The following is a 22,812-nucleotide window of genomic DNA, read 5'->3' as shown; positions in this document are numbered from 1 at the left end:
CCTATGACTATTATTAAGTGTTGTACCTGAAGATTCTTGACTCTTGATGAATGTATCTTTTCTTTTATGTACACTGAGAGCATTTGCACCAAGACAAATTCCCTGTGTTTCCAATCACACTTGGCCAATCAAGAATTCTATTCTATTCTATTCTATTCTATTCTATTCTATTCTATTCTATTCTATTCTATTCTATTCTATTCTATTCTATTCTATTCTTATTGTACCCTATGACTATTATTAAGTGTTGTACCTGATGATTCTTGACTCTTGATGAATGCATCTTTTCTTTTATGTACACTGAGAGTATTTGCACCAAAGACAAATTCCTTGGGTGTCCAATCACACTTGGCCAATCAAGAATTCTACTCATTAAAGAGAGTCATCACATGACGTATTGGGACTCGCCCCCCACCTTTGCTAAACTGGACATGGAGGTGGCCAGCCTCTGCATCTGGGATCTATTCTAGCCTGAGTCGGATTCCTGAAGGGCACCTAATTTGTTTTCCAAGTTACTCCATGTCCTGCAAAATCAGAGATAAGAATATGTCAACGAGAGTCTTTCCCAGAGTCTTTGTAACGAAGTCCCTCCTTTGATTTAGAGAGAAAAAGAGAAGGACCCCCAAAAGTGCTTTTTTTAAGAGACAACTTGACTTTCTGGTGGGTTTTTTTTTGAAGACCTTTCGCTTCTCATCCAAGAAGAAGAAGCTGCTTGGATGAGAAGCGAAACGTCTTCAAAGAAAAACAAGAAAATACACATCCTTCCATTCCCCACCATCCAGTCAGAGCTGAAAGAAGCTTCTTGGATGGGAAGCGAAACGTCTTCAAAGAAAAAAAAACCAGAAAGTCCAACAACTACCTTGACCTGGAGGGCTGTGAATATTCATAGACAAAGAGACAGCGAGACAAGCAGAAACTTCTGAGCCAGCCCTATTGATCTTCACCTGCAGCTTTCTCCAACTTTTGATGCTCGCTTCAGGAAGGCTTCGCCCTGCTTGTTTGCTTTGCCAGCACCCCGTTGCAATTGATTTGGCCGTTTGTTTTTCAGAGCTACCGATATCCACCTAGAAAGAGTGGCAGGTCAAGGGACCATCCATTATTAATGCACTGGTGGTGCAGGAGGCTCTTTGGGGATAGAGAGGCGGGAGGGTCCAAGATGAAAGCACGGTGGGGGGGGGGAAGAGGGTCGTGATCAGGTGGTCTGCCTTTACCTAGAGGGAGAATTGCTGGCTGAAGTAACAGGGAGCCAATTACGAGTTGGAAATGCCAGCAGCTACATTTAAGGAGCGGTTTAAAAAGCAGGGGTGGAGAGAGAGAGAAAGAGAGAAAGAGAAAGAGAGAGAGAGAGAGAGAGAGCAAGAAGGAGGGCTTGGGTGGGATGGGAAGGTTAGGAAGGTACAGGAGAGCTATTACTTCTCCCCCCCCACCCCGCCCCTTCAAGCAAGAACCTCATTAACACATCACGGGAGGGCCAGCCTGAGGTTCCATTAAAAGGGCCTCTCCGCTGCGGGTGAGTGGGTGGGTGCGGCAGCCGAGAGGCCACGATCAAATGGCTTGAAAGAAACCGTCATTAAATTTTCATCGGCTGATTGCCCGGAGAAGAGGCAGTTTTGGGCTGAGTGGATCAAAGGGAAGATGGCTAGCAGAGGGGCCTCTGTGTGTGTGTGTGTGTGTGTGTGTGTGTGTGTGTTGGGGAGGGCAACACAAGGAGCTTTCAGTGTTCCTTTCACCCATCTCCTCCCACTATGACTGTATGACTGTAACTTTGTCATTTGTATCCTAACGATTTTTATGGACCGTTTCCTAGTATGATTCGATTGCTTATTGTACCCTATGACTATCATTAAGTGTTACACCTGATGATTCTTGACTCTTGACGAATATATCTCTTCTCTTATATACACTGAGAGCATTTGCACCAAGACAAATTCCTTGTGTGTCCAATCACACTTGGCCAATAAAGAATTCTATCCTATCCTATTATATTCTATTCTATTCTCATTCTCTATTCTATTCTTATTATTTACCTACCTATGACTATCATTAAGTGTTGTACTTGATGATTCTTGACGAATGTATTTTTTTCTTTTACGTGCACTGAGAGCATTTGCACCAAGACAAATTCCTTGTGTGTCCAATCACACTTGGCCAATCAAGAATTCTATTCTATTCTATTCTATTCTATTCTATTCTATTCTATTCTATTCTATTCTATTCTATTCTATTCTATTCCATTCCATTCCATTCCATTCCATCCCATCCCATCCTATCCTATCCTAATTCTATTCTATTCCATTTTCTTCTATTCTATTCTATTCTATTCTATTCTATTCTATTCTATTCTATTCTATTCTATTCTATTCTATTCTATTCTTATTGTACCCTATGACTATCATTAAGTGTTGGACCTGATGATTCTTGACTCTTGATGAACGTATCTTTTCTTTTATGTACACTGAGAGCGTTTGCACTAAGACAATTTCCTTATGTGTCTAATCACACTTGGCCAATATAGAATTCATTCATTCATTCATTCAAAGATATGGCAGTCCAGGACAGCAACTGGGCAGATGAGTCAGGGTGTGTGTGTGTGTGTGTGCAAGGTTAAACCCTTGAGGGTTGGTGGACAAGAAACATCTGACCATCTGGTTCTCCGGTTCTGCTCCAGAAGACAACAGGGGCCCAGGTCTGCCAGCTAAATCCTGGAGTGGGTGGGTGGTGTCCAGCAGACATTTTTAGAAGCCAGTAATCAGCTGCCTCAAGAGAAGGTTTGTCTCCTGGGCTGGAGAGAGCAATGAGAATGGTTGAGCTGTAATTATTACCCAAAGGACAGGGTCCACCTTGGAGTCCAATCACTTCTTACATCATTATTTTGGGGGGGTATTTTTTTTTGCTTTTAATGCTTTTTGGGACATCAGTTGGTAAGGGGCCACTATGCCCATCTATGTGAATGAGAAGGAAAATGGGAGTTAGCATCCTTTTGAGGGAGGATGGACAGAGAGGAACTAAACAGAGAAGAACGGTGCCTTCAATTGCTTTAGAAGAGCTGGACCCTCTCCTCTTTGTATAAAACTTTTGATGTCAATTAGCTGAAATGCATTCAAATCTGGAAAGAGGTGCTGCCCACATGTGCAAATGTGAGAATGCTTCTTTCAAGAAAAACCTTGGAGCAGCGAATAATTCCCCTTCCTTTTCCTTCCTTCCTTCCTTCCTTCCTTCCTTCCTTCCTTCCTTCCTTCCTTCCTTCCTCCCTTCCTCCCTCCCTCCATCTTCCCTTCCTTCCTTCCTTCCTCCTTCATCTGTCCTTCCCTCCTTCCTCCCTTTCTTTGTTCTTCTCCTTCCTTCCTTTCTTTGTTCCTCTCCTTCCTTCCTTCCTTCCTCCTTCCTTCCTTCCTTCCCTCCTTCCCTCCCTCCATCTTTCCTTTGTTCGTTCATTCCTTCCTTCCTCCTTCATCTGTCCTTCCCTCCTTCCTTTCTTTGTTCCTCTCCTTCCTTCCTTCCCTCCTCCCTCCCTCTTCCCTTCCTTCCTTCCTTCTTTCCTCCTTCATCTCTCCTTCCCTCCTTCCTTCCTTCTTTCTTTGTTCCTCTCCTTCCTTCCTTCCTTCCTTCCTCCCTCCCTCCCCTCCATCTTTCCTTCCTTCCTTCCTTCCTTCCTTCCTTCCTCCCTTCCTTCCTTCCTTCCTTCCTTCCTTCCTTCCTTCCTTCCTCCCTTCCTTCCTCCTTCATCTGTCCTTCCCTCCTTCCTTCCTTTCTTTGTTCCTCTCCTTCCTTCCTTCCTTCCTTCCTTCCTTCCTTCCTTCCTTCCTTCCTTCCTTCCCTCTCTCCCTCCCTCCCTCCCTCCCTCCCTCCCTCCCTCCTCCTTCCTTCCTTCCTTCCTTCCTTCCTTCCTTCCTTCCTTCCTTCCTTCCTTCCTTCCTTCCTTCCTTCCTTCCTGAATTGCTCTGAGGTGTCAGTTGCATTTTCATGCTTGCAACTGAAGGATATAACGACGTTACACCAATTATCTCTTCTCCCAAACACATTGGTCTGAAGGAGGTTGCGATTTCTGACCTAATTAATTGCTGCATTTTAAGGATCTGTACAGGAGAACAAAGAGGGGAAAATGAGCATGATGCGCTGAGATTTATGGAAACGGGATACTTCTGGAGAGACGCATGACGCTTAGTAGTTGGCTCCTGGCCATGTTGGTTTCTGTGCAGGCTTCTTGAGGGCTTTCCCTCCGCCATCCCTTCCTCCTTTCCCAGTCTGCTTTCCTCTTTCTCTACTCCTGCATGGATCTCTTCTTCTGTACTTGGTAACAGGCATTAATGCAGCTGGATAGTAACGTGCATAATAATCACCACCTCCAGGGAGTCGAAATGGTGGTGGTGAGAATGAAGTGCAAATGATGGAATTGATTAGTTGGAATCGATAGAAACCCAAAACTAAAAAGCAGTCACGGCAGACTAGAGAGAGACCCAGGTAACATATGGATGTTTTTCAGTAAGGAATATTCATAGATTTCCTACTCCTGCATCCAGATAAACCAAAATAAGGACAAAAACTCATGTCCAACATGCTACATGAGCTTAGCAGGTCCATTCGCTCGCTCTACTTGTCAAGGAATCCAAAATTGGTAATCCAGCCTGACCATCTGGCCGGCTACGCTGTGGACCACAATAATAACAATAATTTGCAGCAATTTTCTCATCAAGAATTGGTTGGGCGATTGCTTTTTGATCCATCCAGTTTTAGAGGAGACCTCAGAACTTTGATACAACAAAATGTTGGAGTTTGGAAGGACTTTCTCTGAGGGAATGGTATGAGAACACCCAAAGAGTTCATTTGCTTCCCAAAATACGACTGTTTATCTTACCCCAATGGAGAACTGAGACCGAAAGGTCTGAATAAATTAGGGAATAAATATCACTCATGTACAGAGGCCAGCTCTGCATGCAGGAAAACCCACAGCTTAGCTAAGCATTTCTAGGTTGAGATGGGAAGGACGTTTTTTTAAAAAATCTGAAACCGTAGGGAGCTCCTGCCAATCAATGCAAATTATATTAGGGCTGTAAAATAAATTACGCCAGGACTGGAAATAAGTTATGGTAGAGAGGTAAAATAAATTGTTCTTAGGATGGAAATGAATTACGCCAGAGAGGTCGAATAAATCTGCCACCAATGTTGTTGCGTAGGCAGCACCAGAGAAGGTCTGTGGCCATCTTTCATACTTGGCTGGTAGAAGTTCTGCAAATTGAAATGCCGATCTGGCAAAATGCCACTCAAGAGAGCAAGTCTGGGCAAATGTTGTGTGCAAAACCTTTGTTTGGGAAATTTATATGAAAAATAGGCTGGAGGCGTTGCATACAAGAAGTAGAAATGATACCATATGTAGCTACGTAGGTGAAAATGTCAGGGCATCTGTTAAGGGAACTATGCTTATTGAAGGAATGTAGAAATCAGCAAAAACTATTTACTAGAAAAGCAAGATAGGGTACGGAAGGGTAGGGTAGGGTAGAACAGAATAGAATAGAGTAGGGTAGGGTAGGGTAGAATAGAATAGAATAGAGTAGGGTAGGGTAGGGTAGGGTAGAGTAGAATAGAATAGAATAGAATAGAATAGAATAGAATAGAATAGAATAGAATAGAATAGAATAGAATAGAATAGAATAGAGTAAGGTAGGGTAGGGTAGGATAGGGTAGGGTAGGGTAGGGTAGAATAGAATAGAATAGAATAGTAGAATAGAATAGAATAGGGTAGGGTAGGGTAGGGTAGGGTAGGGTAGGGTAGGGTAGAATAGAATAGAATAGAATAGAATAGAATAGAATAGAATAGAATTATAGAATTATAGAATTATAGAAATGAATAGAATACAGTAGGTGTACAGTAGAGTAGAACAGAATAGAACAGAACAGAATATTATTTACCAAGCACCCAAATTATGTCACATCTTCCCTTCTTCTCCATTTGTAGCAAAACCACTTCAGAAGAAGACAGCAAGCAGCCAGCTCAGGCAGTGACCCATGTCCCTGCAGAACCCACGCATGCTCCAACCTGGGAGGAAAGAGTGACCGTGGAAATTGATTCCAGCAAGGCAGGAGAAGAAGGTGGGACCACTTTGGAAGATCCGAGAAGCTTGGTGGGACTGAATGAATGGAAGGGAAGAAAAGAGGAAAAAGAATCAACCTGAAACAAGAAGGATAGATTCAATCATGGTGGTGATGGGGGGGAGGGGCGGGGGAAGGTTGTGAGTTCTTAAAGATCAGGTTGAGGGGGTTGAGAGTCCTGGAGAACATCTACATGGTCCTTAAGAGTTGGCGCTAACTCAATGGCACTCAATCAATGGAATGCCAGATCTGAAAAAGCTTGTGTGCCAAGCTGAACTGAATTCGGCGGCATAAACACATGATGTGGTACCCAGCTAGCGGATTGTGTATAGAGTACTGCTCCTGAGTCCTTCCTCTCTCCATCAAGCAAATGAGTCTGTATTTAATAATCGCCTACCAAATCGCCTCGCTTATCTCCCAGTTAGGAAATGGGACCTGTGTTTTGCTGCCTCTGGCTCTTCCCTTCTAGCTCCATTGCTTGCCTTAATGGGGAAATGATGATTGATAATTGAGGCATTTTCGCAAGACGGCGGCCATTTGTCCTGGTGACTTGATCTTTATTCTTCCAAGCTGAGCGATGTTATGCGGGTAATCATAATACTACTAATGGCCTTAGAGTTAACAATTAGATTAATGCCAGACGCTGGCGAAACCGAGTCAGCAGCAGTCAGACGTAGCACTCCAGGTAATTCCATTACAGCTCCTGATTCGGTGAAATAAGACAGTGTTTGATGTACTCCGCTACCTATCTCAGCCCAGAAGGAAGAGACGGGGCCTGCAGAGTTTCAAGGTTAGATCGCTTTAGTCTAAATCCAGTTGGAGGAAGCTGTTTGTCTAGGCAAGGCAGGAGACTGTTTGAGACTCATTACAGGCTGGGAATGAACATAATTCCCAGTGTTGTGGTTCGCCGGCAGCCAATGCAGATGACACCAGAATTGGATAGTGGGGAAGAACAGGGACCAGTCCGGGAGTCTGGAGAGGACTCGGATGAGGGTCCTGCATCTGATATAGAGATGGGGCCAGGACCACCTGGGAGTTACGTGCTGACTCCGGAGCCTCCAGAGTCTGGCAGCAGAGAGGCAGAGGACCCAGGGGAGCCTGTTCCCAGTGTGCACAGAGCTGCTAGAAGGTGAGAGCAGGTGAGACAAAAGGGGCAACTTGAGAGTAAGTCTGGGAGGTGATTGCCCCTCCCACAAGATATAAAGGAGAGGCAAAGGTAGAGAAACCTTTGCAGGAAGCAAAGTTGTTTGTTCTGTTTGGATTAATCCTTGAAGCTCTGTGTGGACTTTGCAGTTCCATTGGCTTTTTATAGTTCATTCGGCACTTTAGTTGTTGGCAGCAATTCAAAGGAGAGAAAGGTGGGTGCTTATCTCAAGGAACTGTTTAGGACTCATTACGGGCTGGGAACGAACATAATTCCCAGCGCTGAAATAAAACAAGAGTTGTTTTAAGTCAGTGTGTGCTTAATTAGGGTCTCAGGAAGCCTTGGTCAGAACACACAGGTCAAAAGGGTCAAGATGGGCCCCATGATTGTGTGGTGAGAGACTTGTTCCTTTAAGGATGCAGCACCCCAAAAGGACACCCCCCCCATGGGACCTGGAGATTCCCTCCAAGAAAAAGCAAAGCATCTTCAGCAAAAAACATGTCATATACTTCCTCTAGAGTTAAAAGTTTTCCCTCTCCAATCTAGAGCATGGTATTCATCTCACTTCTTCTTCTTGGCCGAAGGAGCCAGTGTTGTCCAAAGTCAACACTGTAGGGCTATATGCCAAAGACATACAGAACACCGTTACCTTCTCATCAAAGTGGTACCTATTTATCTACTCTCATTTGCCGGCTTTCGAACTGCTAGTTTGGCAGGAGCTGGGGCAAAGGAACAGGAGCTCACCCCATCATGCAGAGCTGGGGTCTCGAACCCAGGCTGTCAGCTTTCCAGCTGACAAGCACCTTTAACCCTTGAGCCATCGTGCCCCTGCTTCTGCTCCCAATAGCAAAAAATAAAATAAAATAAAATAAAAAAATCAGCTCCTAAGTTTAGGAAAAGAAGAGTCACGGTACTAAGTGGGGTATTATCTTTCTCTGACCCAGGGGTTGTGAGAGATGGTGGCTATCACAGTGACATCCAGGCGACAGCTGAAGTCGTAACGTTCTCGGAGCTAATGATTGCAATCAGAAAGAAAATGAATAGATGGGAGGGATCTCGAAAGAGAGACAGAGAGAAAGAAGAGAGAGAGACAAAGAAATCCATGCGTTGGGCAGGTGCCTGGCAGACTGTTGCTCTGTGGAGATCTATTCAGTCATAGCTCTGTGGTGCCTCTGCCCCCTCCCTTCTCCAGTGGGGTCACACAGAAAGCAACCGGCAACTAATGATGGAGGAAATGAGGCTCTATTCTTCCGTTGTCAACGCTCACAGGAGAGGCAGGCCTTCCTTCTTGAGCAAGGGATTTGAGGGACAAAGAATAATGGCCACAGCGAGAACAAGACTGCTGGGAAGAGATAATGAGACAGGCGGGGAGACAGGCTGGAGAACATCTCCAGACACAAAGCAACAATGTCTTCCTGTCTTGGGGTTTCAGTTGTGTTCTCAGAAAGTTCAGAAAATGCTGTGAGGACTTAGGAGAAGGTTACAAGGCCAGCAACGTGGTCAAGGGAGAAGAAGGCACCAGTTAGAGGCTGGCATCTATCTAACTTGGTTTGACCTTCATCCAGTCTACCTTCCACCTCTTCTTCCATCCCACATTCAACCAACGTCTACGGAGATTCTCAGTCATCCAAGTCATGGTTGTCCCAAAAGTTTCTTTCAAAAGGCAATTGGAATTTCTTGTGTTTTTTCTTTTCCCTTGAAAATGTTTCACTTCTCATAGCTGAAGAAACTTCTTGGATGAGAAGTGAAATGTTTTCAAGGAGAAAAACCGAGAAAGTCCAGTTGTGTTTTGGAAAGCACCTTTAGGGCATTCAACCAATGCCTTCTCCTTTCCCCCTTCATCTAGCAACGATGCCAACATCCTTTTTTCCCCTGGCCTTCAGCTTTGGGAATAGCTCAGAATCCACCATCTTGCTTTCTCTGTCTCTCAAGGAAGAGTAGGAAGAGGAAAAAATATATAATTTCTGACGTTGCATAACATTTGGAAGTCTTCTGTAGTTTCTGCACGTTTCTTCTTTCTGCTCCTGAACTCTAGGGACTAGTCGGATGAATTTTTCATGATTTACACAATGCACCTTGGGAAGAGAATGCTAGGGGTTCCATCTCAAATTGGCTCAAGGAAATGTTCTTGTCATCCCAAATCAAGCCATCATAAAAAAAATAAGAGCCTTTGGAACTTCTTTTAGTAGGTCAGGAAAGGTGAGGAAGGCGTGAACCACATTTACAGTACTTCTTTTTGTTGTTGCTGTTCCAGTTGAAATAACAGAAAAAGGCCTGTTTCAACTAATCAGTCTGAAAACTCCCTATTTGGGGTCTGATAAAAAGATTATCTCCCCTCCATTCCAGTTTCATTAAAAAAATAATAATGATTCAACGTTCATTGTCTGGTTTTGCTTTCATACTCTTAAATTAATAGCTTTCTTAATCATTTTGAATACTTAGCTATTAGGATATTCTATTTTTGATGGAGCAGTAAAAAAAAAAAGATTTTAATTCTATAAGGCCCCAATTCTCTCATTGTCTAATGTTTGCCTTTAATGTTTGAAGTTCATTATTTTAATAGAGCACTGTTGCAATTCCTTCCCTTCCTTTCCCTTCCCTTCTTCCTCTCCTCTTTTCTCTTCCTCGTCCCCCCATATCTGACAATATTATTTTTTAGAAAAGGTGGGATAAATGAAAAAAATAAAGGAAACATACACAAATGTGTTAGAACGGAAGGGAAAGAAAAGACTTTGGATGGGAATAGAAGTAAAGGTGGATTTTTGCAGATAAAAATGCAAACATTTACAATCACTTTAAAGGTTTTTTTTTTTTTTAGTTCTTTCTACTATAACCTAGCATAGCTATTCCTTGTGCATACCCCCCCCCGCAGGATATAAATTCCAAACCAAAATGTATACACCATCAACTATTTATCACACCTTCATCTTCCCTTCAAGAGGCGCCTGATTACAGTTCAGCACCAAGGACAGAGCTTTCTGCTCAGGGGACAAGGGGAGGGCCCCTCCCCCCCAGGACTGGAAGCCTCTTCAGGCGCTTTTCACACATTATTCAGCTAAGAATAATGAGTTTTATCAAGTGAATAGGCGCTTATTTTCTTCGCATGGGCCTTTTGTTCCACACGGCTTTTAAGACTTTGCTTAGCGATGTTAGAAACTCATAAGGATGATAATTGGTGGGATTAGAAATTAGCACATGGGTGGCTTGTCTCAGATGACAGTAGAATAATTTTCCTACTGCAATTATAGTACAGTAGACATGTAAAGTGATGGTTATTAAGATATCTGTCTGTCTGCCTATCTATCTATCGTCTATCTTCATCCACTCTCTCTCACTTTCTCTCTCTATTTTTCTATCATATATCGCCATGTCCCTCTCTTTCTCTCCTCTCTCTCTCTCTCTCTCTCTCTCTCTCTCTCTCTCTATCTCTATCTCTATCTATCTATCTATCTATCTATCTATCTATCTATCTATCTATCTATCTCTATCTCTAATTTAGCTCATCTCATCAAAAGCAAACTACTTCCTTCCTTCCTTATATCTTATCTACCTATATCTACCATCTATGATCTATTTATCTATCAACTATCTATCTATCTATCTATCTATCTATCTATCTATCTATCTATCTATCTATCATCTATCCATCTACCTACCTACCTATCAACTATCTATCTACCATCTGTCTCTCTGTCTGTCTATCTATCTATCTATCTATCTATCTATCTATCTATCTATCTATCTATCTATCTACCTATCTCTCTAATTTAGCTCATCTCATCAAAAGCAAACTTCCTTCCTATATCTATATCTACCATCTGTGGTCTGTCTATCTATCTATCTATCTATCTATCTATCTATCTATCTATCATCTACCTATCATCTACCTACCTACCTACCTATTTATCTATCTATCTATCTATCTATCTATCTATCTATCTATCTATCTATCTATCTATCTATCTATCTCTACCATCTATGATCTAAGTATTTATGTATCTATCTATCTATTTATCTCTCTATCATCTTTATCATTTATCTATGTTGGTGGAGTTCTGAATTCTCAGTAACTAACAAGCATTTTGTGGTGGGTTCATGAGAAATAAATGAATTAAAGCACCAATCAGCTTTGCAACAGCTAGGAAAAGATAGATATTTGGTTCTCTTTTAAATTTTGAAACGAGCACAACTGCTCTAATTTTTACCAGAGGAGCGTCTTTTAGACAAGGGCTCTTAATCTACCCGACTCCATTATTTTTCAGATCTCAGTCAGCTGCCACCCTCCCCATTGGAAGCTGTGGTTTCTCCCCAGAGCAGAGGAAACAATATAAAAATGACCAAAGAATTTGCATCAGGGGGGTTTTACCCCCTTTTTTTTTCTTTCATGTGCCTAATAGTTCCCCTGGGGGAGATATTTAGATTGGGAAAATGGCAGGAAAGGCTGGGAGATTAAATGTCACCGCACTGATCAAAAGCAGCCGCCTGGCGCCCCATTTGCTTTCAAGGAAAGAAAATGAAAAGAGCTGACCACGATTCTCCTGCTTGTAGCTAAGTTTGGCTCACTGGCATTTTTGTGCCCTAACCTGACCATCTTTGTCTACTCCTTTCTTCTCTTTCCAGATGTGTCTCTCACCATAGCTGACAAGGACTCCAAAGAAATTCTTGTGAAATACAACATCCCTGTGAAATACCTCCGTCCTTTCCACCATTATCATTGTGCCTTGGTGCTGGTGAGTTACATAATCCAGGGCTCCCCGACTCTCTGGCTGTGGACTGGTACCGGTCCATGGCTTGTTTAGGAACTGGGCAGCACAGCTGGCAGCAGGTGAGCAAACCCTACTGTAAACAGCATGTGGGTGAGATCTAAGTTGCACGCTCCTCCCTCTCCAGTCCATGGAAAAAAAATGTTCTTCCATGAAACAGGTCTCTGGTGCCAAAAAGGTTGGGGACTGCTGATGTCATCTACCTGTTTAGACTTTAAAGGAGAATATATGCAACTGAGAATGGAAAGGAGCGGGGTTTTCCCACTGATGTTACTTAGTTTGTTACCTAATTTGAGTAATAAAACATCTGTAAGAAAACAACTGAGAGCATCAAGGACCCTACAGCCCCCTCCTCCTCTTCCTCCTCCTCCTCTCCACAAACTCCACTCCCTCCTAGTACTGAAGATGTTACCTAGTTGAGGTATGAAACACCTGCAAGAAAACAACCTAGCTCACAGAGCATCCAGGGCCCCTATGGCTCAAGGTTGACTCAGCCTTCCGTCCTTCCGAGGTCGGTCAAACGAGGATCCAGTTTGTTGGGGGCAAGTGGCTGACTCTGTAAACTGCTTAGAGAGGGCTGTGAAGCGCTATAGAAGTCTAAGTGCTATTGCTATTACCATTTCTGTACGTAAACGCAAAAACATAATCAAAAGAGGATGGTCTTCTCAGATAACAGATAATCAGAGTTGGAAAGGACCTTGTAGGTCATCTAGCCCAACCCCCCACCCAAGCAGGAGACCCTACACCATTTCTGACAAATGGCAGTCCAATCTCTTCTTGAAAGTCTCAGCTTCAACGTCTGAAGGCAACTTCTGTTCCATGGGTTGATTGTTCTCCCCGTCATAAAATTCCTCCTTATTTCCAGGTTGAATCTCTCCTTGTTCAGTTCCCATCCATTATTCCTTGTCTGGCCTTCCGGTGCTTCAGAAAATAGCTTGACCCCTTCCTCCTCCTCTCTGGGGCAGCCCCTCAACTATTGGAAGAGTGCTATCATCTCTCCCCTGGTCCTTCTCTTCTCTAGACTAGCCAGGCCCATTCTCCAAAGTCCTTGCAGATGGCAAGCTAGCTCGCCAAGGAGAAAGCTCCATGAGATTTCCAGGACCCTAACGTTTGAGCCCTTCTCCTTGTTTGCGCCGCACAATTATTTCTTCACTTCAAAGCTTTCCCACCAAGCCAGGGAGGTGGAGGACAGGGCGTGCTTCCAGATGGCTAATATTCCTAACGAAAGCAAACAAAAACCCCCTTTGCAATCTAAACACCAAAGAGAAGCCATTAGGAGAACAAAATAGCAGACGCAGACCAGATGTTGAGAGGGTTGCAAAGAGAGAAGTTCCCCGTGGATGAGAACCTGGAGGGGATGATTTTAACCTGTGGTTGAAAAGTTAGAAAAACAAACAACAACAGTTCAGAATGTCTACGTTCTATGAAACCTAAGTTCCGTCACCAAAAAGGTTTCATTCTCAAATGCTCTTGGCAGAGAATACAAGATATCCAGGGGGGTGAGAGATCTTGTTGCTGGTCAAGCTGTTGGAAATCCATCGGTTCAAGGGGTCCCCTCCTCGCCCTTTGTCCAATTTTTGTGAAAGAAGGAGCATTCTTGGCTTCCTTGGAGGGGCTTCCATTGCTCAGCCAAGCAAAGGGGAGAGGGGGGAGGGAGAGAGAGGGAGAGAGAGAGAGAGGGAGGGAGAGAGAGAGGGAGAGAGAGAGAGAGAGGGAGGGGAGAGAGAGAGAGAGAGGGAGGGAGGGAGGGGAGAGAGAGAGAGAGGGAGGGAGAGAGAGGGAGAGAGAGAGAGAGGGAGGGAGAGAGAGGGGGAGAGAGAGAGAGAGAGGGAGGAGAGAGAGAGGGAGGGAGGAGGGAGGGAGAGAGAGAGAGAGAGAGAGAGAGAGAGAGAGAGAGAGAGAGAACTCCCCTGCCCTGTTTCTAATCTTTGTGGCATCAAAGACATTAAAAGGAACAACTTGACATTCAAAGGCAGCTAAAGAAACAACCTGACATGTTTGCTTTTCCGCATGAGCAGTGGAAGGGAAGGAAGGAGGGGGCACAGCTGGTGGAGTGTGTGTGAAAACAGGCAGAAGGAATGAGAGGCCCAAAGTGGAAGGAAGACCAAAAAAAAAATAGCAGTGGGAAAACAGGAATGGTAGAGAAAGACTAGTGAAGATGGAGGCATCTATCTGTCCATCCATGCTTCCATGCATCCATCCAGAATCAAGGAGAGAAGCAACCTAAAACTAGGGAGAAATTTCCTAACAGTGAGGATAATTAACCAGTGGAACAGCTTGCCACCGGCAATCATGGGTGCTCCGTCACTGGAGGCTTTTAAGAAGAGATTGGACAGCTATTTGTCTGAAATGGTAGAGGGTTTCCTTCCTGAATAAAGGGTTGGACTAGAAGACCTCCAAGGTCCCTTCCAAGTTCCAACCCTTAATTCTGCTATTCTGTTATCCATATATCTCTATGCATTATATATCTATCAGTCAGTCAGTCTCCATCCATCCATCCATAATCTACCTCTCTCCATAAGCTCTCTTTCTTCTATCATCCATCTTTCTCCACCCATAATCAATCAATCAATCTATCAATCTATCTATCTATCTATCTATCTATCTATCTATCTATCTATCTATCTATCTATCATCTATCATCTATCTATATCTATCTATCTATCTATCTATCATCTATCTATCTATCTATCTATCTATCTATCTATCTATCTATCTATCTATCATCTATCCATCCATCCATCTCTATCTCTGTATCATCTCTTGCTTTCTTTCTTTGACTGGCTTTCTCTACATCTGTATAACTACTGTATTAATCAATCAGTCATTGTACCAATTGTTCTATCATTCTATTGTTCTATCAGTATTGTATTATTTGTATTCATCTATCCATTTTCCTGGCCTTCTACTATCCCATTATTTTATTGTTCTATCTAACCTCCGTTTATCTAAAATACGTATCCAGTTTTCCTTCCACCAAATACTGCTCACTCTTTTTATAGTAGCAAACTCAAGGGGTATTTGAGAAATGCGACGAACAGTTGAGCGTGTTCTGAGATTGAAGATGTACACCCCCCACCCAGAAAAAAAAGGAAGAAAAGAAAAAGAAAAAAAAGAAAAAAATGGGAAATTTAAAGGAGAAAGGAAGTCCTTATAGAATACCTCAATGAAATCCAGTCTGGGCTTGAGTCATTTCCCCAGGTTTGCCTTTTGTTCCAAGCTGAAACTGTAGAACAAACAGAGAAAAACCCACTCTCGTCCCTTGCATCATCTGAGAATGGATACCTACATATTTCCATTCATCCCGGAATGCTAAAATTTAAAACCCCTAAATGCAAACATGCAGGGTTTCTTGAAGCCATTGTGCTGTGCAGAATGGAACTGCAAATTCTTCTTTCTGACATCTCCAAAAAAAAAATAAAAAAAAATTCGACCTTTACACCTTTACCCGTTTGCAACAAAGACTGATTTTTTTTTTTTTTAAAGGAAAGTGCTTGTATTGATGACATGATAATGATTAGCTGTCTGGTGATGACTCAAGAATCCATTTGTATTCATCTTAACGTCAGCCTCCCCGTATTTCTATAGGGCTTGAATTGCTTGTGATTCTAACCTTTATGGAAGCTTTTAAAGACTAGTGCTTTACTGATAATTAAAAATGGGACAATTAAAAGGTTTCGGTCTTGTGGCCCCTTGTTTGCAGATGCTAAGCCACACTGTGACAATCCCGTTCTGTGTAGAAATAGGTAAAGAATTCACTCTTCCTGGATTTTTATATAGAAAACTGGTTGATCTGCATAGTTCAAAACAATGAGTGGCGCCTTCCATTCAATTTCACGCTTCTTTGTATTGCGGCACAGTTCTTGATAAGTTAGGATAATCAAGTGGTTCAGAATTTTGAAAGGGAGAGAACACAATGTGAAATAAATCTATAGAACTGGAGGAGTTTATAAACCATGGACGTCTTCTACTTAATCTAAGTAATCCAGAGCCTCGTCATCTCCAGAAGACATCTGTCCAACCTTACCTTAGAAGCCTCTGCAGAGGGAGAATTACAGTTCTTCTAAATTGGTGTTTGTCAACCGTGGCAATTTAAAGAAGCATGGACTTCAATTCCCAGAAGTCCCCAGCCATCTTTCCTGGCTGAGGAGTTCTGGAAATGGAGGCCCGCATCTCTTCAAGCGGCCACGGTTGAAAAACGCTGCTTAGATATCCACTGATCGCCAGAGATTAACACAGACAAAGCATGAAACATTTTGGGTTGTGTGGGCATCTGGAACCAACCACAATGATGAGGAAACAGCAAAAGGTGTCTTGTGCCATCATAACACAAGCTCTCCCCTTTTGTATTGTCGAATCTACTGGCCATAACCCTTCCCAAAAGCCAAATCTTTGATGTTAGCTTAATTGAAAGCCACTTCCATCCTTTCTCCAGAAATAGAAGCATTATTGTATTTACTTTTACACCAATCAGAGCAATTTATGGCATTGAACTTTCTAGATGATTCTCCAGGGTAGCATGAACTGTAATGAACAGCTCCTGACTTACTTATCAATTACAGGTCCTTCGAGCCATCTCAAGAACAACCCGTAAGCCTCCTTCTGCTTGGTTTATTGTCTCGTTTGCACCTTCCAATCTCTTTTCATTCTGGTTTTTGGTTTTTCCTCAAACAGCCGCGGAAGAAGGACCAAACAGGAACCAAGTTATATGCATCCATCATTCGTAAACGTAGCCTCATCCCACGCTATGCCGGAGTGAACTACACAGGGCTGGAGGTGAGGGCCTGAACAAGGAATTAAAAAATTATTAAATCCGGGCCATTTGGGGAGATGGGTCAGAGAATTCATGAATAAGTCAAATGGAGCTAGACATGTGATTTGTTTAAAAAAATGAGAAATTTGACTATTGCTTGTCTTGGTGTTGAAATGTATGTGATATGAAGCATCCTTAACTGGTCAAAAAATGGTTGTTTACTTTACAAAGAACCTTTTCTTGACCACTTAAAGAACTTGGTGGTCTTTGAAAGAAACTGAATTTCAAAGAGTTCTAAAGAAGGAACTTCCATGGTTGATTAAAAAAACTCCAATAATTCAAGTCATTGACACAATTCTACAGGGAAAGAGTTCAGGGAATATTCCTTCCCACAGTGCTTTGCGAATCTGTTCCAGATCTTTTTCCTTTTTCGTTCTAATCTTAGGTTTTCCTCAAAGGGATCAATGAACCTCTTGCACAGCCTGGTGGCAAAGTCAAAGCCGTTGCTAGAATAGTGAATAACCTTGGAGCCTACATGTGAGTAATAAATCCTGAATAAGGAGCGTGCATGTATGCGCATGTGTCAGGTAGCAATCTCATTGGGATTGTGTACTAACTTCCTGAAGATCCAGATAAGAAGCAGTGAGGTTTTCTAAGAACGTTGACCTATAAATGACATGAATGGGGACGATTATGATTCGCTCCAAGCTCTCTGGTTTTCTGAATCATGTGATATAACTATCTTCTTCTAATTTTTCTGCCCAGAGATTGAGTCAGAAAAGTCAAAAATTGTGTAAGGCCACGAATGTATCTTGCAACCAGGACTTGCCTGGAATTTTTTTAGCTTCGTGGAATTTACTTCGGAGAGCAGCCTACATTATGTGGCACAATGAGCCCTGTTGAGTAGCACAGGACTTCCTTTTGAGAAGATGTCTACAGGTCTGGGATTATGGTGTAATTAGAACCTTCTCGTTAACAACCAAATGGCGCCAAGCTGTGGATAACAAATGACCCTTCTGTCCTTTTCATTCTTTTTAAAGACAGAAGATGCAAGCTCGGTTACCTGATGCTCCTGCCGTTCCCTTGACCGTGGTGAATTTCCCAGATCCTGTAATGGAGGATTTTGATGTCCCTCGAGTCAACAACCATGGATATCCACAGGTAGGAGAAAGAGGGAGAGAAAAGATCTGGCTGAGTGGCTGATGGAACCCAGGGACCTGGAGTTGGGAAAAGACACGGAGAAGAACAAAGAACTGGTTTATGATGCAGTTGTGTTGGGTTGATGTCAAGCTCAAAACCAAGAGTGAAGCTCCAGGCTGAGTTCTTTGTTGTTTTACACCTATAGACAGAATCTTGCCAGATTAAGGAGTCTACTATCTGCATCTATAATGTACTCTGGGAAACTATTAAGGAGTGGCTCTCTTCACCCTCTTTCTCACACACATAATTTCCAGACTGAGTTGCTTTGTACTGTTCTGGACTATTGTTGTGGTTAGCTGGCAGCAGGTGCAGACGGCTGAAGAGAGTGAAGACTCAGATAAGAGGCCAGGACCATCAGGGAGTAGACTGCTGTCTTCAGAGATTGTGGGGGTTGGCAGTAGCAATGAAGAGGTTCCCGAGGAGCCTGTGCCAAGTGCGTGTGCATGCAGGGTTGCTCGCATGAAAGAGCAGCTGCAACAGCACGGGCAACTCAGGAATAAGGCTGAAAGGTAATGACCCCTCCTTCAAGAAGATAAGCCAGCTGTGAAGTGAACGTTCTTTGCAGGAAGCAAAGACGTTTTGAAACTCAGCCTCGTGGATATTACAGTATCTTAAGTTGGTATTTGAAGACTCTTGTGTTGTGAAATATTTCTTATCTGTTATTCTTGGCAGCCTCGCACAGTTTTGGCAAGGCTCATACTTATCAAAGTTAATTAGTTTGCAGCCGCCTTTTAACTGGGGATTCGTAAGAATCATTGAAAGGATTCCGTTTCCTTTGGTTCCTGTTTGTTTTATTGGACAAGGTTTTGGGTCAGAACAACTACACCCCTCCCTCCTAGGGCTCTACTTCTTTACTCCTTTCCGTCAGAGTTACAAAGCTGTTGGTGGAGAATTTATTCCTGTATTCTTAAGACAATGAAGAATGCTGGGCATCCATCCTGACTAATGTCATCCAGAGATATTCTTGCCACTCTTTGGAGCTTGACTGAGTTGCAGAAGTGATGGGAGAGATATTTTTAAAAGCTGTCCACATAGGCCCACAGGAAGCCCTGAGTAGAACATAAGGGCACCAAGGAGTAGGTCCTGGGTTCATGAATATTAGTTCCTGTGGGGGGGGGGAAGAGAAAGGAAGGGAAGTCCCTGTTCCATCCGGATTCGACTGACAATCCTCCAGTGAGGCACGTTGCCAGTTGGAGTTGGCGAAAAAGAAGAAAAAAATTATACAGGATGTCGATAGGGTGTTATAAATGATTTAGTGGAGCCATCTGGACTGTGAAAATATATTCCCTTCCCTTGCAGTTTTGTTAAAGACCCGAAATGAACGTTGGTTTTGCAACAGGGACCACGGGCTACTTGGGAGTAGGGATAGACACCCTCCAGGTCAGGGCTTCCTTTTCGATTTCAGTTGGATTTTTCGATTTCAGTCAATTTTCTCCAAGCGGGGGTACTCACGGTGAGGAGGAGGGCTGTAGGTGACTATGTGTAGCTCTTCTGTGAAGTGGGGGGAAACCAAAATTGAATCTGCGCAGAGGAAGCAAAATTCAATCTCCTAAGAAAGAGCAAAATTGAATCACAAGGCTGACCTCCAGACCTTGAATTTCATTTAAATACAGCTTTGGGAAAGCCCCGTGCAGTTGCTCTCAGCAAATCCAAGAGAAAGGACACCGATGGGTGATGATTTTTGTCCCTTTTAACAGAATACCAGAGTTGGAAGGGACCTTGGAGGTCTTCTAGTCCAACCCCCAGCTCAAGAAAAAAAACCCTCTGCCATTTCAGACAATTGGCTGTCCAATCTTTTCTCTAAAACTTCCAGTGATGCAGCACCAACGATTCCTGAAGGCAAATTGTTCCACTGATTAATTGTTCTTGTTGTCAAGAAATTTACCCTTAATTCTAGCTTGGTTCTCTCCTTGATTAGTTTAATAGATAACAGATAATCAGAGTTGGAAGGGACCTTATAGTATTTAGTATTTTTAGTATTTATTTGATTTGTCAATCGCTTACAAGATACAGGTATAAGAATAAATATAATTTTGAATACATGAGATAGATACTTATAAGAAAAATAAAAGAAACAATAGGACAGGGACAGTAGGCACGATTGGTGCGCTTATGCACGCCCCCTACAAACCTCTTAGGAAAGGGGTGAGGTCAACAGTAGAAAGTGTAAGGTTAAAGTTTTTGGGGTTTGGGGAAGAAACCACAGAGTCAGGTAGAGTATTCCAGACATTGACCACTCTGTTGCTGAAGTCGTATTTTCTGCAGTCAGGTTTGGTGCAGTTAACCTTGAGTTTGTATCTATTGTGTGTTCTTGTGTTGTTACGGCTAAAGTTGAAGTATTCATTGACAGGTAGGACATTGCAACGTATGATTTTATATACTATACTTAGATCAGACTGAAGGCAGCGTAGTTGTAGGTTTTCTAGGTTTAGAATTTCGAGTCTGGTGGCATAAGGTATTCTGCAACGAGTAGAGGAGTGGAGAACTCTTCTTGTGAAATATTTCTGGACTTTCTCAACTCTGCTAATATCAGATACATGATATGGGTTCCAGACTGATGAACTGTATTCAAGTATAGGTCTAGCAAATGTTTTGTATGCTCCAGTTAGCAGTGTGATATAGGTCATTTGGTCCAACCCCCCACCCAAGCGAGAGACCCTACACCCATGATGGCGAACCTATGGCACACGTGCCAGAGGTGGCATGGAGAGCCCTCACTGTGGACACATGCACCATTGCCAGCTGCTCTTCTGGTTTCTTGCATATGTGTGCCAGCCAGCTGGTCCAGAAAATGGCCCGAAAAACACCCCCAAACAGACTGTTTTCCAGGCCCCCAAAATGGCCTGAGAATGGCTTGTAAAAGGCCTGAAAAACAGCCCCAAACAACCCCCCAAATGCCCCCAAAACAGGCATGCGTGCACCGGCCAACTGGTCTTCGGGTTTCTGGTACTCTGCCATGCATACATGCACCACTCGGTGCCAAAAAGGTTCGCCATGCCTGCCCTACACCATTTCTGACAAACGGCAGTCCAATCTCTTCTTGAAAATCTCAAGTTTCTCTCCGTTGCTTCTTGTCCTGCCTTCAAATGCTTTGGACAACAGGTTGACCACCCCTCTTCCTTGTGGCAGCCCCTCAAAATATTGAACAATTAATCAATGACTTGCTTCCAGAAGTTGGGGCGCTCCCTCACCAAAGTTTTTAAGAAGAGACTGGCCAACCCTTTGTCTGAAATAGTATAGGGTTTCCTGCCTTGAGCAGGGGGTTGGACTAGAAGACCTCTAAGGTCCCTTCCAACTCTGGCATTCTGTTCCATTGTTCTGTTCTGTTATTGGAAGACTGCTATCATGTCATCCTTAGTCCTTCTTTTGGCTAGACTAGCCAAATTCCCGTGGCCGTTCTTCATGGACGTTATTCGTACGTATTTTATAACTGTGACGGGTGGGCTGATCTCTTCAATAGAGTTGGAATCAAACGAGGGTGGAAAGCCCCCCCCCGCCCCCAAAAAGGCACAATTTCTAAATGCTCCCATCTGCAGCCTTCAAAGCAGCAAGAGGTCGTTGGGGTAGAGACACGAATGGGGTTAATCCCACCCCAACCCAAGCGGTTTGCTTTACATACCGTAAATTACACTTTCTGGGCATCACGATTGCACTTAGCAATTGAATTACAAATTAATCCTCAGGGGGAATTGAACTATCATGTCCAAGCTCTTTCTCTCTCTCCCTCCCTCTCTCTCTCTCCAACCCCCCCCCTACTCCAACCCACACACAATCTTTCTTCCTATGTCCTTTTCAGTCGATTGTTTAACCCTCGGGTGTCCGTGCTGAGCCGTAGTATCCATTTCTGAACGGTAATTCCTTTCATTACTCCGCTGATCAGTCACCCAATAGCCGCAAGATCTACATGGAAACTTGCTCAAATCCCAGTTTAAGGCAATCAAGCCGTGATGCTGTGAAATGCCACCAGCTTGTCTGTCCTCAGGCAAGCAAAGGGTTGCAAAAATAAATTTTAAAAAAAAAAAAGCAAAAGAAAGCCAGAAAGCTTACGTTCAGTCATCCACACAACCTTGTATGATTTCTGGAGAATTCTGGACCTTGAAGTCTTCAAGTTGCCACGGTTGAGAAACACTGCAATACAGTCTCCTTCTCTTTGGGATGTTCACCAATATCTCTGAAGTGATGAGTCAGTGGAACAGGAGTCGCCTAGAAAGCGTGTCAATAAAGCTTTGAGTCTTTTGGCATCGTTTTTCACCAAGGCTCCATTGGACAGAACATAGAGTAACAAGGTTGGAAGGGATCTTGGAGATATTCTAGTCCAGGGGTCTCCAACCTTGGCAACTTTAAGACTTGTGGACTTCAACTCCCAGAAGTTGAAGTCCACAAGTCTTAAAGTTGCCAAGGTTGGAGACCCTGTTCTAAGTCCAACCGCCTGCTCATGGCAGAAGATCAGGGGTGGGATTGTCCCAGTTCACACCTATTCGCGAGAACCGGTTGTTAACATTCTAAGCAGTTTGGAGAACCAGGTTGTTAGAAGAAATTACTGGCCTAATCCTGTAAGGAAGGCAGGAAGGAAACATTCTGGTGTTGCTTACAGAAACTGCCTCTCCGTTAACCCCTATTACATTCTTAGCAGGACTAGACTTCCTGTCTCAGGAACTTCTCTGGAGGTTTTTTCCTCCTCCTTTGCTGGTACTTTGCTTGTGTGGAGTGACCATTCAAAGTTACAATGGCACTGAAAAAAGTGACTTATGACCCTTTTTCACACTTTCACGACTGTTGCAGCATCCCCACAGTCATGAGAGGCCAGGCGAGGAGATATGCATGCCTCGGTGTGAGTGATATTGAATTGGCCATGCCCAGATAGT

The 22,812-nt window shown here is 43.3% G+C and overlaps 1 protein-coding gene across 1 annotated transcript in view; it reads left to right on the top strand.

Moving 5' to 3' along the window:
- CCDC33 (coiled-coil domain containing 33) overlaps nt 1-22,812 on the top strand; it is a 100,117-nt gene that overhangs the window by 38,257 nt on the left and 39,048 nt on the right. Inside the window, exons 5-9 of the mRNA XM_087941566.1 lie at nt 5,954-6,087; nt 11,852-11,961; nt 16,669-16,770; nt 17,193-17,284; nt 17,788-17,908. Coding sequence (XP_087797692.1) covers nt 5,954-6,087; nt 11,852-11,961; nt 16,669-16,770; nt 17,193-17,284; nt 17,788-17,908 — 559 coding nt within the window. The remainder of the gene's footprint in view (nt 1-5,953; nt 6,088-11,851; nt 11,962-16,668; nt 16,771-17,192; nt 17,285-17,787; nt 17,909-22,812) is intronic.

This window comes from Pseudonaja textilis, chromosome 13 (genome assembly GCF_049901715.1).
Source record: "Pseudonaja textilis isolate UNSWEBS1 chromosome 13, rPseTex1.2, whole genome shotgun sequence".
NCBI lineage: Eukaryota > Metazoa > Chordata > Lepidosauria > Squamata > Elapidae > Pseudonaja > Pseudonaja textilis.
The sequence above is the reverse complement of the archived record's forward strand: the minus strand, read 5'-3'. Positions and strand labels throughout refer to the sequence as shown.